We start from the raw sequence: 17,621 nt of genomic DNA, 5'->3' as shown, positions 1-17,621 counted from the left end.
GTGGTGCAATACGTTTTAATAATAAAATCAGTTTGACTCGATAACTGCTCGGCCCTTTGCGTCACTTTTTGTTTGGTTGTATCTGCGAGCGAACAAGAACCAACTCCGCTTTTGTTCTCAAAATGTCTGCTGTGTTTTATTGCGTCTATGTTGTTCTTCATTGTATTTATATATCTCGATAATTTGAGGTTCAGTTGTTAGTGTGAATATAAAAAAACAAATCACGTACGCACTCAGAAAAAAACCCCGACACGCAAGCATCTGAACAGATAGACAGACACACATATACACACAAGGACACACACACCTGCACGCACGCCCGCACACACATAGGCATTTGCACGCGCGCACACACATACACACACACACACACACAAGTGAAAAAAGTACGAAAAAGGTCGCATCACGCTGATTTAATTACTAATTACTTTGGCTCTTCATTTAGCTAATTACAACAACAAAAAACTCGAGCTACAAATCAATGGGTTTCTTAGCCCAGAAATAACGAAAAATAATGGTAAGTAATGTCACAACGAAGAACAATTCTATTTCCCTTCAAAATGAATGGGTATATCCATGAATTCATTGATTAAGTGTACAATTAAGCACGATGGACACGGATCACGTATGTCTGGGTGCGCACATCTTGGGTTGGGAAGTTGAATGGATGGTGGTGTGGGGTTTGGAGAAAGTAAAGAAACCAGTGAAAGCTGATATGACAAGAGTAGTCTGTTAAGGCTTACATTTTTTAAATGAAAAAAAAGACCTATATGAGTAGATCTGTGTTAGTGTACGTGATCGTTCAAACGAGAATGATGTTGTAGTCGAACCTGTCATTGCGTCCACCTCTCAAAAGCGACCACCTGTCCAAAACGCCCACTCTGAAGAATCCCATGTGTCTCTTCTATATAATTCACCTTTCCACATGTCTAAAGCAACCATTTCTGGGGCGGTCTCTTGGGTGGGCGGTCTAGACACATTTTTCTGCACCTTATAAGGCCGAAGATTACTCCAAAAACATTAGAAAATAGATTGAGGCAACGTCAGGAATGGGTATGAGTGGTACAAGTCTGCATAATTGTCATTCTGTTTTTCTTTTATTTATACAGCTGATGGCACCTGTGATGACAGGACCGACACCCTTGGGACAAGCCAGAGTGTCCATGCAATACTGTTGGCCTTTCACGACAGGTGTTTTTTGGTCGAAGTAATAGACAAGGGGACATACGAATAGGTGTCCTTTCACAGGAGATGTCCGCTTATCGAAAGGGGCCTCACATGGCAGGTACCATGCCATTCACACGCGATCGCGGATTCAGGACTTTTACCCACAGAGCCATCACCTGTCTTCTTCTGTTCTAATAAATTAATGGTTGTGGACGATATTCTTATTCGGATATTGGCTCAGTAGTCGGACATATATATGGTTTATGGCACTTCAAGGCGTTTAAAAACTTATTCATTTGATTGTGGGGCTATATACACTCATTAACCATCTAACTCAAACAAAACACGGGGGAGAAGCAGTATTCACATTTGTGGTTTCGCGTTTACCACAAAGTCTGCCAACAGTTCTTCAGAACTTCGTGCCAGTACCCACAAGGAAAGAGAAGAAGCTGCAAACCGCATCCACCCAGGCTTTACGGCACGCTTCCTGTCGACACGCCAGCGCCACTTCTGGTGACCATGGAAACGACGGAAGATTCCGCAGAGGTCGCGGCAAGGTCGCACTGCTGTCCAAGGTCAGGGTCAACACACGCGACGACGAACTGGCTCTGGGTGTCTTCTGTGTCTCCGTGACTGGGCGTTCGGATTTGTCGGTAGCTTCGATTGGACATTTCTTCGTGGAAGCTGCTGAGGTCGCAGGACTGGCTGAGTTCAAGGTCAGCAGGTCAAGGTCATGGTTCACATTCGTCGACGATTCGCTTGTTTGTGTCGTCCGTACGCCGACAGCCTTGCCTTTGGATTTATCTTTCGCGGCCTTCAAATAACCGGTCAGAGTCAGCGGCGCGGACTTAAGTTTAATTGACTTCCCAGATACCATCTCGGTGAGCAGAGTTCCTCCAGGCGGCTTCTTCGGGTCAGGGACTGCAGGCGGAGGGTCAGTGCTGGTTGTGGCATCGTCAGCTGGAGGAGAAATACGGAACCTTCTGGTGGCTGCTTCAGCGTAGCTCTCCAGCTCCTCCGAAACGTCTGCAAAACATGAGAGATCAACATATCAAAATAGAATCAACGGAAGCAATCACACCAGTGCTATAACTAAGTTGAATTCGTCCCGAACCGGAATATTAAGGTGAAACACAAGCGAAAAGACATGATTAAAGTGTATATACTTCTTTTTAAAAACATAAGACATAAGATAATTTATTGTCAATTCAACAATGGATGGAAAAGACATGGTTCATCTACTCTTAAACAACTAAACAACATATGACAACAACCAAAACATAACATAATACGAAGTAAGAACACCGGAGCACATTTAACTTGCATTTCTCTACAACCAAGTGATGAAATCTAACCTTCCTCCAACACACATGTGAGCAACAGTTCAAGGAATGAATCTAAATGTAAGCAAACAGAAAGCAAGAAAAGACAGATCAAAGTCTACTGACCTGTCCCGCCTACAACAAACAGCACGACACGGGCATGCTCCATGGCCTCCAAGGTGGCTTTCTGCATGATTGCACCAGGGCCTTCTTCGGTCAGCTGTGTCCTCAGTCCGTACCTCCCCTCCAGTACAGGCTTCAGGTCCTGCGCTGCGCGTGCCGCGTCAGGGTCACGTGGGTCGTGCAGGAGCTGAACGTGGAAGTCCGAGAGCTCGTCCGACGTGTCGTCACTGAAGTTGTCATTGAGAGGTTCTTGGTGGTCGTCGAAGTCATTGTGGTCCTCTTCCTCGTGGTCTGAAGACAGTGCGCCCGAGGCTTGGTCTCCTTCTTCAGACGATGAAAGAGAAGCATCGTGGTCGTTTTCTTCTTGTGCATCGTCGGCTGAAGACAGGGAACCAGTAGCTTCCCCGTGTTTTTCTCCAGACACTTTGAGTGTCTGATCCCAAGGGTGGCGCAGATCTTCAAAAGTCCACAGGAAGAATCGCCTGGCGATGTTGGCGTTAAACGAGCTCCCAACACTGCCCTCTGCCACGTCGTTCAGCAGCCTCATCCGGGCACCCAGCTGGTGCACCCTGGTGACCAGGTCACGCTGACATAAGCGATGACCGCTGTCCGTGAGCTGCAGCAGATTGCAGAAGATGACGGCAGCACCGTAGCGCTGATCACGGATGTACTTGAGCAGCCTCTCCCTTATGGCTCCAGGGTTTGAGGCGTCTTGCGGCGACAGCTGCTGCAGGGAACTGAGGACAGGGATGATGTCGGCGTAGACACGCAGGAGCCTCAGCAGCCACAGCTCGGTCGGCGAGTCGTCGCGACAGACGCCATCGTCGTCTTGTTCCAGCCGCAGGTAGCGACCCAGCGCGTGCAGGTCGCGCCAGATCCCCGGGCTGTTGTGCGGCTGGTGGTGGCGAAAGTGCATGACCAGTCGACACTGGACGAGCACGGCCATGCTGAGCAACCCCCTCCCTTCCTCCTGCAGCTCTCTGGCCCTGGCCTCGCTGTCTTGGCCCTGGCACTGGTCCAGCTTCACCAGCCCCGCCATCTCGAAGGCTCGCACCACGTTCATTGGGGAGGGATTCCCCACATCCGCCATGGTGAGAAACTGGTTGAGGGCGTCCCTGTACTCGCCCAGCGCGCGGTACATGAGCCCCAGGTCGTAGGACGCCTCGGAGTTGTCTCCGTGACTCAGCACCAGCGTCTTGTTGAAGTGCTTCATGGTTTCCTTCACGTACTTGTCGTCCCGCGAGAAGCGCTGTCTGCTTGTCACCTGGGAGTTAGAAGACATAGAGGTTACAAGGGGGAGTCCAAATGTGAGTTAAAAATAGAACATTGTGTAATCTCTATTTATACCACCTTTTACCTTATATGGAAATTAGAAGACATAGAGATTACAAGCCTCGACCCCCAGAAAGTCTCTCGCGGGGAGTCCAAATGTGAATTAAAAATAGAACATTGTATAATCTCTATTTATACTACCTTTTACCTTATATGGAAATTAGAAGACAGAGATTACAAGCCTCGCCCCCAAGAAAGTCTCTCGGGATTCCAAATGTGAGTAAAAAAAAAAGGACATTGTGTAATCTCTATTTATACCACCTTTTTACCTTATATGGATATTAAAATGATGCGTTTGGCCATATAAGGAACATACATTGCAGTGAAAGAGTGTACTAAAAGGTTATTAAAGGTCGGTAGCGGTCGCACTGGTTCATAAACAGAATTTTAAAAATTCTGATTGAAGGTTATCACGAGGAAGCAATAATAAAAGAATTACAAAGCAGCGAACTTAAGCAAATGCTAATATTAGAGCTGAGCTATATCTTGTTCATTTATTTTTCTCATTATGTTTAGGTTTGTCCGCCAAAAAGATCATAATATCGACGTACTGGTGCATATTTTGTTTTGTCAAACATTCAACATTTCCAAACACTATTCTTTCTTGTTTATTATTTTTAGTTTGTTATCTAACGAACTCTCATCCGGTTGTCGATTTAGTTTCGTTTCCACTTCAACCGGTAAAATGTCGGAACTGAACGGGTATTATAAACCCTATTTTAAGTGATCGAAGTCAATTGCAAATTACACGAATGTTCATAATGACGGTCGTAAATAAACGTGCATTCTATAGCCGTGAAAGATGACACAGTAACAATATAATTAGGGTAAACACTGGACCAAAAGCTAACACAGTACCACGCGATACAAGCACATACAACATTACCCCTAATGGTAATATCATGGTTGGCGTAAAATAAAATGGCATACAGTGGAACCCTTCTGTTAAAATCGCAACAACAAAACCCTGAGAGAAAAAAAATCAATCTTCAAAAGGAGGTAAATATACAGACATTATGAGCAGAACATCTGAGAAGCGGGATCTGGGAGGCCGGGAAGTCTTACATCATGGTAAGTATGGAAGTTTTGAACTGGAGGGAGGGGGAGTCTTAAATCGGGGAAGGTTGGGTGGTCTAAAAAAAAAAGTGTGAAAGTTTTCAAGGGGAGGTAGATCGTAAAAGGGGACAGTCTAAAACTGAGGTATCTTAAAGCCATATGTACTCGATGACTATACACGCTAATTGCTTTACCAACAGCTGGAGACATGCTAAATTAAGTTCCCTGCAAAATATTGTGGTCTAGGACCCCTTCAATGTTGAGATATGTTAATTTTCATTTTGATCTGGATCGTCCTATTTATAGATTTGCCAACAGAGGTAGCGTTGACGCAAGGGAAATAACTCCGCGTCTTTGTTTACATCCAAAGTTTTTGAGACTCTAAAACAAGCTGTAATGCATGTATACGGTCCGCGCATGGCGACATATCGTCATTACATGGTCTTATGGTGCGTTTGACATCGATTATGGGTAAACTACACTTTGTAAACACGGGAGCGCGTACATATGCCTTTAAAGTCTTGAATCAGAATTCTTAAAAGGAACGAGAGGGTAGGGTCCATTGCACTACGGCCTTCACCTTCATCGTCATTTGCAGCTCCGCCATCTTGGAGTCAATGCAGAGCCTTCTGGAACGCGAAATATTGCCCACTCCGGGCCTGTCCCAAGATCTCCTGTCTTGCACGAACCTCATCTGGAACCTCTGGGCCGCTGCCGGATTTCTCCTGACACTCTCCCAGGCCTTGCGCTGCTCCGCGGCCGCCAGCTTTTTCAGCGTGAGGCCCAGCTGGTGGTTGACCTTGGGCGAGTCCTGAACCGCCACAGCTCTCTTCAGCGCCCTCTCCGACTAGCAATGGGAGAAAAGGACTATGGGTAAAGTCTGACCTTAACTGGGCCAAGTCGACCATGCGAAGTATACTTCGCGAAGCTGGTCGCACGGAGCTTTAGCACTGAGATTTCGGTAAAAAGATTATACGTAGTCTTCGCGAAGTCGACTTCGGGCTCAATTAAGAACCGCCTTTATGTAAGAATCTTGAACACATGAGGCAGAGCGCTGTTTGGAGATCTGATACACAAAGGGAAGTAAGCGCTCTAAATGCATACGACATGAGTGTAAGCGAGAGTTATTCTCTCAGCTGCCAGGAGAATAGTTCCGAATAACTCTCACCTAATCTATTACACATGTTGTACGCATTTAGAGCTCTTACGTCCCTTTGTTAATCAGTTTATATGGGTAATGTACGATACTTGCCAGGCTCAGAGGACAATAGGGCAGTTTAAGATAAGATAAGATAAGATAAGGATAAGCTCAGCTAAGCTAAGATACGATAAGGATGAGATAAGGTAAGGGTAAGATAAGATAAGACAAGATAAGATTTCATATAGTTCTGTGAGGTTAACCTCGTGGAAATTCAGGCTGCTTTCTCACTTGGGAAAGCGAGCTGCCATACAGTACGGCGCTAACAATTGTTTCTCTCTTCTTGTTCCTGCATGCTTGTATTAATGTTACCAAACCCTGCGGCTTTTGCTGTGAACTTGATTTCTTTAACGTGCACATGTACAAAGCCGATCCTACAACTAAATACTACCACTTCTACATGTAATAACAATTAGCTTTATATAATGCAAGTCACCTTAAAGAGCTTCCCGTGCATCCTGTAGTATTTGCCTGCCCGTACCAGCATGGAGCCACCCGTATCCTCCACCTAAACCACAAATCGCACATTATTCATCATAGATCACCATCTGACCCCATAACTATTTCTGTACGTACATTATGGATCAAAACAGAATAACTATGTTCTTATTTGAGTCTGTTTGTCTGTCTGTCCGACACACACCCACATACATAGACAGGCAAACCGACATACCAACTGACCGACAGACATATGTCCCCCCCTCCACACACACACACACACACGCTTATAAACGGACATAGGACTCACAAACACACATGCACATTTACTCACACCCCACCCTATCCCTACCAACGCACACCCACACCATCCCCAACATTGCGCGCACACACACACACACACACACACACACACACACACACACACTCTCTCTCTCCCTCACTGGCACAGACACACATACCCTTCTCCAAACCCTCCCACCAACCGCACCCCCCCCCCCCTCCCCGACCCCAGCAAGCAAACAACCCCCCCCCCCCCACCCAGACTCGCCCACCCACCTCCATGACGATGTCAAAGCACTTAGCAGCGTCCAGACCAGCTTCAGTGGCCGGCTGAGCCGCCGTGGCAAACTCCTCATTCCTGTCGCAACTGTTAAGGATGTCGCCTAGCTCCGAGGCCGCTGCGACTGTGTTCACTCCGGCCTCTGGGTCGACCATGATTTCCACCAGCATGGTGACGGCCCTGCGTAGCGGCGTGACGGCGTCCGTGACTGCGTGGCTCCAGTTGTGGCGAGCGTTGATGGAGCGATGCAGGTTGATGGCCAGCAGCCATTTGTAGTGGTACCTGCCACAAGGCGAGAGCAAACTCCAAAACGAGCATTTCTTAAAAAAAACGTTTTCTGGCGAAAGAAGGACCAGTTTAAAGGCGGTCCTAAATTGAGCCCAAAGTCCTCTTCGCGAAGTCTTTTTACCGAAAACTCAGTACTAAAACTTCGTGCGGCCAGTTTTGCAAAGTATACTTCGCGTAGTCGACTTCGCCCAGTTACAGACAGGCTTTAGGAGAAGATGTGGCATCATGTGCGGTGTGAAGTGCTGTGTACGGGCAAAGTAGCTGTGTCCACGCGCTAATTATTGTGCTGTGCAAGTAAAATGTTCCTTTATTGTGATTGCACTACTCCCCGTAACCGATCGGTGTAACTCCCGGGCCGATTAAACGATAGGTTTTGGACGGTAAGGTCCCTTTAAAGCCAGTTGCGAAACCACATCGGTTCTTGACAAAACCTTCAACAGCCTTTGAGGGTCTGAGAAGTTCTTAAGGTCTGCACCATATTCTACGTGCCTATACAGACTGGAAAAGCTGACATGGAAAAACAAGAATATGATACATTTCTTTCTTTATTTGGTGTTTAACGTCGTTTTCAACCGTTCAAGGTTATATCACGACGGGGAAAGGGGGGAGATGGGATAGAGCCACTTGTTAATTGTTTCTTGTTCACAAAAGAACTAATCAAAAAATTGCTCCAGGGGCTTGCAACGTAGTACAACATATGACCTTACTGGGAGAATGCGAGTTTCCGAATATGATACAGAAAAACAAACTTGCACATGCACTGAACAACCAACACCATTATGTGTCTAGAGCCACTGGACTATAAGTATAAGGCTAAACTAACACACAATCATGCCAATTTTTTGTCTGGAAACGCATGCCTATAAGGCAAAACTAACACACAGTCATGCCAATGTTTTGTCTGTAAATACGCAGTGCTATAAGGCGAAACTAACTCACAGTCACGCCATGCGCCAATGTATTGTCTATAAATACGCAGGACTATAAGGCGAAACTAACACACAGTCATGCCAATGTTTTGTGTCTAGATACGCAGAGCTATAAGGCGAAACTAACACACATACACGCCAATGTTTTGTCTATAGATACGCAGGGCTATAAGGCGAAACTAACACACAATCATGCCAATGTTTTGTCTATAGATACGCAGGACTATAAGACTAAACTAACACACAATCATGCCAATGTTTTGTCTATAGATACGCAGGACTTTAAAGGCTAAGCTGCTACTACAACGATCACGGCCTGTAACTGACCACTTAGGCTGCTTCGTCACCACCGAGTCCAGAGCGTGAATTGCGTCAGGGATGAAGTCCGGACCAAGCTCTGTGTACGCTCTGCCCAGTTCCGCTTGCTCTGAAAACGCAAATAAATATAATAAGATATTTGGTTGGTAGTTGACAGAGCACCTTTTTACATTTAGTCAAGTTTTGACTAAATGTTTTAACATAGAGGGGGGAATCGAGACGAGGGTCGTGGTGTGTGTGTGTGTGTGTGTGTGTGTGTCTGTGTGTGTGTGTGTAGAGCGATTTAAACTAAACTACTAGGCCGATCTTTATGAAATTTTACATGAGAGTTCCTGGGTATGATATCCCCGGACGTTTTTTTCTTTTTTTCGATAAATACCTTTGATGACGTCATATCCGACTTTTTGTAAAAGTTGAGGCGGCACTGTCACACCCTCATTTTTAAATTAAATTGATTGCAATTTTGGCAAATCAATCTTCGACGAAGGCCGGGGTTTGGTATTGCATTTCAGCTTGGTGGCTTAAAAACTAATGAGTGAGTTTGGTCATTAAAAATCGGAAACTTGTAATTAAAATTATTTTTTTTATTAAACAATCCAAAAACAATTTCATCTTATTTTTCGTCATTTTCTGATTCCAAAAACATATACATATGTTATATTTGGATTAAAAACAATCTCTGAAAATTAAAAATATAAAAATTATGATCAAAATTAAGTTTCCGAAATCGATTCAAAAACTATTTCATCTTATTTCTTGTCGGTTCCTGATTCCAAAAACATATAGATATGATATGTTTGGATTAAAAACACGCTCAGAAAGTTAAAAGGAAGAGAGGTACAGTAAAGCGTGCTATGAAGCACAGCGCAACCGCTGCCGCGCCAAACAGGCTCGTCACTTTCACTGCCTTTTGCACTAGCGGCGGACTACGTTCAGTTTCATTCTGTGAGTTCCACAGCTTGACTAAATGTAGTAATTTCGCCTTACGCGACTTGGTTTTTTTTAACCACTTTGTTGACTGATCATGTTGAAGATGAAGTAAATGTACAACAAATCTGAAATAATTCAGATGAAAAAGTTTTTCGATTTTTTGGGGTAGTATCTCTTATCGGGGGGGGGGGGGGGGTTGTCCCCCATAGTTATGTGAATGTATCCTCCAACAGCAGCCTGCTACTTCCCTTTACCAAGATTCTACATTTCAAAATACCCCGAGGACGACTGCCAAACACATTCGACAACCACCACCACTAACAACAACAACAACAACAACAACAACAACAACAACAACAACAACAGCAGCAAACCTCAGTTAAAACGAACCTTCGCACAACACATCTTTGTAGAGTTCAGGGAAGTCCTTCCTAATTCCTGACAGAAGACTCAGCGCGCTGACTGCCTCCGCTCTCTTTCCTTGCTTCCACAGGATGTAGAACACGTTGGCCCTGGCAACCATGCTCAGGGGATACTTCAGGCGCAGATCCATCGCTTGCTCTTCCGCTTGGCGCCTGCGCCCTAACAGCCAGTTGACGACCACTAGAAAACTAGCAAAGTAGTTGCTTCGTCTACGCAGCACTTCTCTTATCCACATTGGGAACACACGCTCATCGTCCTCTTCCGCTTTTTCTGGAAACTTGATGAAAGCCTTGAGGTAAACTTGAAAGCGTTTGGTGTCGCTTCTCAAGAAGCTGACACAGACCATTGTGTTTGGGTCCAGGTATTCTTCAACGTCGCTGTATTCGTTGTCTATTTCCTCCATCTCGTTGACTCCTGGAATAAGCCACTCCAGGATAGACTGAAGCCTGTCAAAAAAAGAGTAAGCACATACATGTAAGCAGATGTCATCGTCACTGTTGTACAGTGGAACTCCCTCCCCCTCCCTCTACTTTTTTTTTAAAACACGATTAATTAAAGACTCTCCCTTAAAAAAAAAAATTAAAAAAAATTATGACTTGTTTATTTTACATTTTCTGACGATAACCTCTTTAAACTTTTCTCCATTTAAAGACTACCTCCTTTTTACATTTAGTCAAGTTTTGACTAAATGTTTTAACATAGACGAGGGTCGTGGTGTATGTGTGTGTGTGTGTGTGTGTGTAGAGCGATTCAGAGTAAACTACTGGACCGATCTTTATGAAATTTTACATGAGAGTTCCTGGGTATGATATCCCCAGACGGTTTTTTTCCATTTTTTTAGATAAATGTCTTTGATGACGTCATATCCGGCTTTTTGTAAAAGTTGAGGCGGCACTGTCACACCCTCATTTTTCAATAAAAATGATTGAAATTTTGGCCAAGCAATTTTCGACAAAGGCCGGACTTTGGTATTGCATTTCAGCTTGGAGGCTTACAAATTAATTAATGACTTTAGTCATTAAAAATCTGAAAATTGTAATTAAAATTATTTTTTTTATAAAATGATCCAAAATTACGTTCATCTTATTCTTCATCATTTTCTGATTCAAAAAAACATAAATATGTTATATTCAGAATAAAAACAAGCTCTGAAAATTAAAAATATAAAAATTATGATTAAAATAAAATGTCCGAAATCGATTTAAAAACAATTTCATCTTATTCCTTGTCGGTTCCTGATTCCAAAAACATATAGATATGATATGTTTGGATTAAAAACACGATTAGAAAGTTAAAACGAAGAGAGGTACAGAAAAGCGTGCTATCCCGCTCAGCGCGACCATTACCGCACTATTCTGGCTTGTCGATTTCACTGCATTTGCCACGAGCGGTGGACTGATGAAACTACGAGTATGCGGTCTTGCATCTTGAACACGCGGCCAGTACCGTGTAACTGGCCTTGAGACCGATCGATTCAAGGGGGGCAATCTCAGTCATCTGAAAGAGGGAAATCCAAACGCAATCCGCCTTGTTCGATTTTATGGGCTTGGACGATAGAGAAAAATAAGAAAAGCAAAAGCTGGAGTCCAGTCTGGACGAAACTGCTATCAAGAACGCAGAATTGATTTTTTCTGAGGTTTTTTTTTTTAGCCGTAAGCGCCATTTCTCATTTCGAATTTCTCATAACTGCTGGCGGCTGCAGTGAAACCAACAAAGGGGCCTCACTCTGGAAGAGTTTCCTGCTCCGATAAACATGGCGCTTACGGCTAAAAAAAACTCAGAAAAAATCAATTCTGCGTTCTTGATAGCAGTTTCGTCCAGACTGGACTCCAGCTTTTGCTTTTCTTATTTTTCTCTATCGTCCAAGCCCATAAAATCGAACAAGGCGGATTGCGTTTGGATTTCCCTCTTTCAGATGACTGAGATTGCCCCCCTTGAATCGATCGGTCTCAAGGCCAGTTAAACGTACGGTACTGGCCGCGTGTTCAAGATGGCGATCTTGGTGAAAAAATACAGTGCGTTCAGTTTTATTCTGTGAGTTCGACAGCTTGACTAAATGTAGTAATTTCGCCTTACGCGACTTGTTTAGACTTTTTCAGATTTGTTGAGGTCATACAAGGGGGTGGGGATGAGGGGTTGGGTTCTTGAAGTCAAAATAGGCTTGTGACGGTTATCGGGAATATCATCACAGTCATCGTGACGGTCGTTGTCATCATCATAGTTATTATCATCGTCATCGACGTCCTCGTCGCCTTGAACCTCGCAGGCGCGAATACCTTTCAATCAACTGATTCCCTAAAACAGTAGATGAAAACTTGCGTCATTGGTCCAAAACAGCAACAAGACTCTGGCCAAAACACCCAGGGAGCTAACTGATCTCCTCGGTCTGGTTGTTTTCTATCGCTAAATCCTAGGCTTTCCTTGCTGCGAGCACTCGAAAACCTGTAGCCTCCTCGTCACTAAAAAACAAGTGTCTGACCAATTCCCTTCCACTAGCTTTCTCGTCCCTAAAAAACAAGTAATAATGATAATAATAACTGGACATTTTTAAGTGCCTAACCTATGGCTCTAGGCCCTTTACAAAAGAACATATATATAAAGAATAGAACAATAAATTATTAAATGTACAACCTACATAAAACAATTAACCATACCAGACCATGAAGACAAAAATGTCCTATTCGTCACTAAATAAAACAAGTGTCTGACCGATGGCCTTCCACTGAAAATCCGTGTTCCCCGTTTCAAAATGTTACGCGACAATGACCGACAGCCCACACATGGCCCTAATATCCTCAATATTATAGAAGTGGTGCTTACCTGGCTGTGGTGAGCGTGTGGATGCGTGTCAGGTTGAACATGGTGGGCAGGCCTTTCAAGGTCCTGTGAAACCACTCGTCATCCTGAACCTCCTGCGTGTCATCCGCATGCCCTTTTGCCTCCAGTTTCGCCTCCTCCACAGGTTGTTTGACTTTACGTTCTTCTGGCTGCTGTGTTCTCTTCTCAGTTTGTTGTTGGTTTGGTGCTTTGCCGCCAGGTTGCTGCGTATTTTCTGTTTTGGGGTGTTGTGTCTTGCCGCTCTGTCGGTTCAGTTCTCCTGGTTGTTGTTGTGCGTTTTGGTTTTGTTGTGGTCGTCCTGTGTTGCTGTCTGGGGCGTCATCTTGTGGTCGTTCTGTGTTTCTTGTCATGTTGGTTTGTCCACCTTCTTGTGGTCGTTCCGTGTTTCCTGTCATGTTGGTTTGTCCACCTTCTTGTGGTCGTTCCGTGTTTCCTATCTTGCTGTCTTGTCCATCTTCTTGTGGTCTTTCAGCGTTTCCTGTCTTGCTGTCTTGTCCATCTTCTCGTGGTCTTTCAGTGATTCCTGTCTTGCTGTCTTGTCCATCTTCTCGTGGTCTTTCAGTGTTTCCTGTCTTGCTGTCTTGTCCATCTTCTCGTGGTCTTTCAGTGTTTCCTGTCTTGCTGTCTTGTCCATCTTCTCGTGGTCTTTCAGTGTTTTCTGTCGTGCTGTCTTGTCCATCTTCTCGTGGTCTTTCAGTGTTTTCTGTCTTGCTGTCTTGTCCATCTTCTTGTGGTCTTTCAGTGTTTCCTGTCTTGCTGTCTTGTCCATCTTCTCGTGGTCTTTCAGTGTTTCCTGTCTTGCTGTCTTGTCCATCTTCTTGTGGTCTTTCAGTGTTTCCTGTCTTGCTGTCTTGTCCATCTTCTCGTGGTCTTTCCGTGTTTCCCGTCTTGCTGTCTTGTCCATCTTCTCGTGGTCTTTCAGTGTTTCCTGTCTTGCTGTCTTGTCCATCTTCTCGTGGTCTTTCAGTGTTTCTTGTCTTGTTGTCTTGTCCATCTTTTCGTGGTCTTTCAGTGTTTCCTGTCTTGCTGTCTTGTCCATCTTCTCGTGCTCTTTCCGTGTTTCCATTCTTGCTGTCTTGTCCATCTTGTTCTGGTTGAGTGTCTTTCCCTCTCTTGCTGTCTTCAAGTCGTATGTGTGCATTAGATGCTGTCTTTAATCTTATTTTGGGACCCATCATTCTGTATTTTACTCGTTTCTTCCCTTTTGAGGAGGCCGAGTCGTCGTCGTCTTCTTCGTCATCACTGGACCCTACTATGACCACTACTATTTTTCGACTGGGCAGGTCCGAATCGCTGTCCGAGTCTTCGCTCGATGTCTCGCTCCCGCTGGAATTATTTGCTGCATCTTTCGGTCTCTTCCCGCCCTCCTGCGAATTTTTGCGAGGTTTCTCTTTGTGCTGTGAGTTATCTCCGCTCGCGCGCAGATGAGCTGTTTTATTTGCCGCGTGTTTGTCTTCAGACTCGTCGTTTTCATCGTCTTCGTCGCCCCATGAGTCGCTGGGGGCCTGCGGTATCTGGAATTCGTCGAAACTCTTGTTGAACCAATCGTCGTCAGAATCGCTGCCTGAAGCCATCTGGAGTCCTCCTAGTCTTTTGTAACGAGGTCTCTTCAAGGGTATTATCCGGGAATTGTCTTTGGTATCGTCTTTTGACGAATGTTTCGTAGGCTTGATGGCTGTCTGTTCGCTTGGTTGGTTGATTACTTGATGGCTGGCTTGCTAGTAAGTTGGTTGGTTGGTTGGCTGGTTGATATCTTAATCACTGGCTTGCTCGTAAGTTGGTTGCTGAGTTGGTTGATTGGTTGGTTGATTACTGGATTGCTGACTTGCTGATAAGTTGGTTGCTTGCTTTGTTGGTGGGTTGGTTCGTTACTTGTTGGATGGCTTGCTGGTAAGGTAGTTGCTTGCTTGGTTGATCACTTAAAGGCTGCTGGTAAGTTTCACGTTGGTAGCTTGGTTCGTGGGTTGGCTGCCTGGCTACATTAGTCTCTATCTGCCGTTCTTACTGCCTTTCTTTCTTTCTTTCATTCTGTTTTAAACGTCCATTTGTCAAAGCTCCAAATCCTTCCTGCAGGGGAGACACGGGTCAACAAGACGTACGTGTACTTAATTTGTCCGCTCGCTGCCCGGGCGGTGATGTGTTGTTCCAAACGAGTGGCTGACCTCTTGGTACTAGTCCTTGCAAGCTTGCTACGGTGGCAGAGACATGTCAAACTGAAATTGAAAACATTACATAAAGCTAATGTGAACATGTGTGTGTGTGTATGTGTGTGTGTGTGTGTGTGTGTGTGTGTGTGTGTGTGTGAGTGTGTGTTTGTGTATGTGTGTATGTGTGTATGTGAGGGCGCGTGTGTTTGTGTTTGTGCGCGCGTGTGTGTGTGGTGTGTGTGTGTGTGTGTGTGTGTGTGTGTGTTTAATAGTTGCTTAAATCAATGTGTTTAATGTTATTGTGTGTTCGTGGCCAGCCACAATTTGATTTTCCTTTTTGAGATAATAAAGCATAGCCTAATTCTTGTATTGTATTGTAAGAATCTGGATCTGGATCTGGATTTATACGTTGCAGGGCCAATAACAATAAGGCATGTGCGCAACGTTCGCGTTCCCTCTACTCCACACGTTCTGTCCAGCATACAGACACTGACACAGGTCGATAGGCAGACAGACACACCGCTGACACAGACAGGGCACTGACACAGACAAACAAGACACAAACATCATATCTTTTCTGCGCGTAATTTGTCAGTTGCTCAGTGTTTTATCTTTTAAGTACAGTATCAGTATATTACTGTATGTTGTAGACCTACACGCTCATCGAAAACCAACAGTTCTGATCGAGCTATATCCCGTGCGCGAGCTTACTCTGTTATCTCTCACAGCACATGACTGAATGGTCTGCTGATGTCGATACTCAACACGGATAGCTGTGTTGCACCACCTGTGGTTGCACTTCAGCAGTGTTCAATGGTTCCTTGATAATGATAGAGCTGGCCTAGTTATTTCTTAAAGCAGCCGACGACACTTCTGCACTCGGTCGTTTAGTTTTGAAACGATGTATGCATTTCACGTATTAAAGTGCTACACGCTTTTAAAAGTTAAACTCGGTTAGTAGCCTATACCGAACCAGACAGACTGCTAAAGTTTGACTCGCTTGCAACCGAACTTGGCCCTATCGCATGCCGTTGCGTGTTTATTAACAAAACCATTACCTGTAACTGACGAAGCAAAGAGCAGCAGACGAGCAGACGACAGAAAAAGACCCAGAGTAGCTCTCTGCATTCACCAGGCAGGCCGATGTCTGTTTGTGAACCCGTCAATCTAGACTGCTCTCTCTTCTTCTTCTTCTTCGAATACTGTGGAAATCCCTGTACAGGGGAACTATAATCATCTAACTATCCTCCCTTGCGAAACGCGCACACTTAGATGAAAATCGCTTGTTCATTTCAATGATTAAAAGACAAGAAAGGCAGGTTGTTGGAACGTTTGTTATTGACAAAACAATACGTTAAACATTCACAAATATATCGACCCAACGGTTTTTAAAGTGCACAGACAAACAATGAGTAACAAGAACTAACAAACGTTCCAACAACCTACCTTTCTTGTTTTTTTATTCTGAATTTTGGAACGTTGGCAGTCTCTTTGTTTTTGGATTTATTTCAATGATTGTTATTCTCTCAGGAGATTAGTTTCCGCAGAACTCTAGACTACTCTATTGCACGTACACACTGACACACACACACAAATCACAAACTGAAGCACATGAGTGGCTGACACCGTCATTTTGCAAAATGAGATAAAGAATTAAACGCTAATTATAAACCACCCACACTATCTTTTCAGCCTTGTCAGCGACTGATAAGTCATATGAAAACGAGTGCCTACCGGACGAAAAAGTAAAACAAGTCGCGTAAGGCGAAAATACAACATTTTAGTCAAGTAGCTGTCGAACTCACAGAATGAAACTGAACGCAATGCAATTTTTCAGCAAGACCGTATACTCGTAGCATCGTCAGTCCACCGCTCATGGCAAAGGCAGTGAAATTGACAAGAAGAGCGGGGTAGTACTTGCGCTGAGAAGGATAGCACGCTTTTCTATACCTCTCTTCGTTTTAACTTTCTGAGCGTGTTTTTAATCCAAACATATCATATCTATATGTTTTTGGAATCAGGATCCGACAAGGAATAAGCTGAAAGTGTTTTTAAATTGATTTCGACAATTTAATTTTGATAATAGTTTTTATATTTTTAATTTTCAGAGCTTGTTTGTAATCCAAATATAAAATATTTATATGTTTTTGGAATCAGAAAATGATGGAGAATAAGATGAACGTAAATTTGAATCGTTGTATAAAAAAAATAATGTTTTTACAATTTTCAGATTTTTATGACCAAAGTGATTAATTAATTTTTAAGCCACCAAGCTGAAATGCAATACCGAAGTCCGGGCTTCGTCGAAGATTACTTGGCCAAAATGTCAACCAATTTGGTTGAAAAATGAGAGCGTGACAGTGCCGCCTCAACTTTCACGAAAAGCCGGATATGACGTCATCAAAGACATTTATCAAAAAAACTGAAAAAAACGTTCGGGGATATCAATCCCAGGAACTCTCATGGAAAATTTCATAAAGATCGGTCCAGTAGTTTAGTCTGAATCGCTCTACACACACACACAGACAGACAGACAGACAGACACACACA

The 17,621-nt window shown here is 44.1% G+C and overlaps 1 protein-coding gene across 1 annotated transcript; it reads right to left on the bottom strand.

Moving 5' to 3' along the window:
• Positions 1–398: 398 nt before the first annotated feature.
• LOC138965926 (uncharacterized) lies at positions 399–16,689 on the bottom strand. The gene is made up of 9 exons (XM_070338007.1): positions 16,130–16,689; positions 12,907–15,137; positions 10,054–10,532; positions 8,743–8,842; positions 7,195–7,480; positions 6,635–6,706; positions 5,581–5,847; positions 2,616–3,876; positions 399–2,193 (listed from the first exon to the last, which is right to left on the bottom strand). The coding sequence occupies exons 2-9, from the start codon at positions 14,496–14,498 to the stop codon at positions 1,577–1,579; spliced, it is 4,674 nt and encodes a 1,557-aa protein (XP_070194108.1). The 5' UTR covers positions 14,499–15,137; positions 16,130–16,689; the 3' UTR covers positions 399–1,576.
• Positions 16,690–17,621: the final 932 nt, after the last annotated feature.

The sequence above is a fragment of the Littorina saxatilis genome, linkage group LG5 (assembly GCF_037325665.1).
Source record: "Littorina saxatilis isolate snail1 linkage group LG5, US_GU_Lsax_2.0, whole genome shotgun sequence".
In the NCBI taxonomy this organism is placed as follows: Eukaryota; Metazoa; Mollusca; class Gastropoda; order Littorinimorpha; family Littorinidae; genus Littorina; species Littorina saxatilis.
Note: the sequence above shows the minus strand (reverse complement) of the source record. Positions and strands in the feature narration are given on the sequence as shown.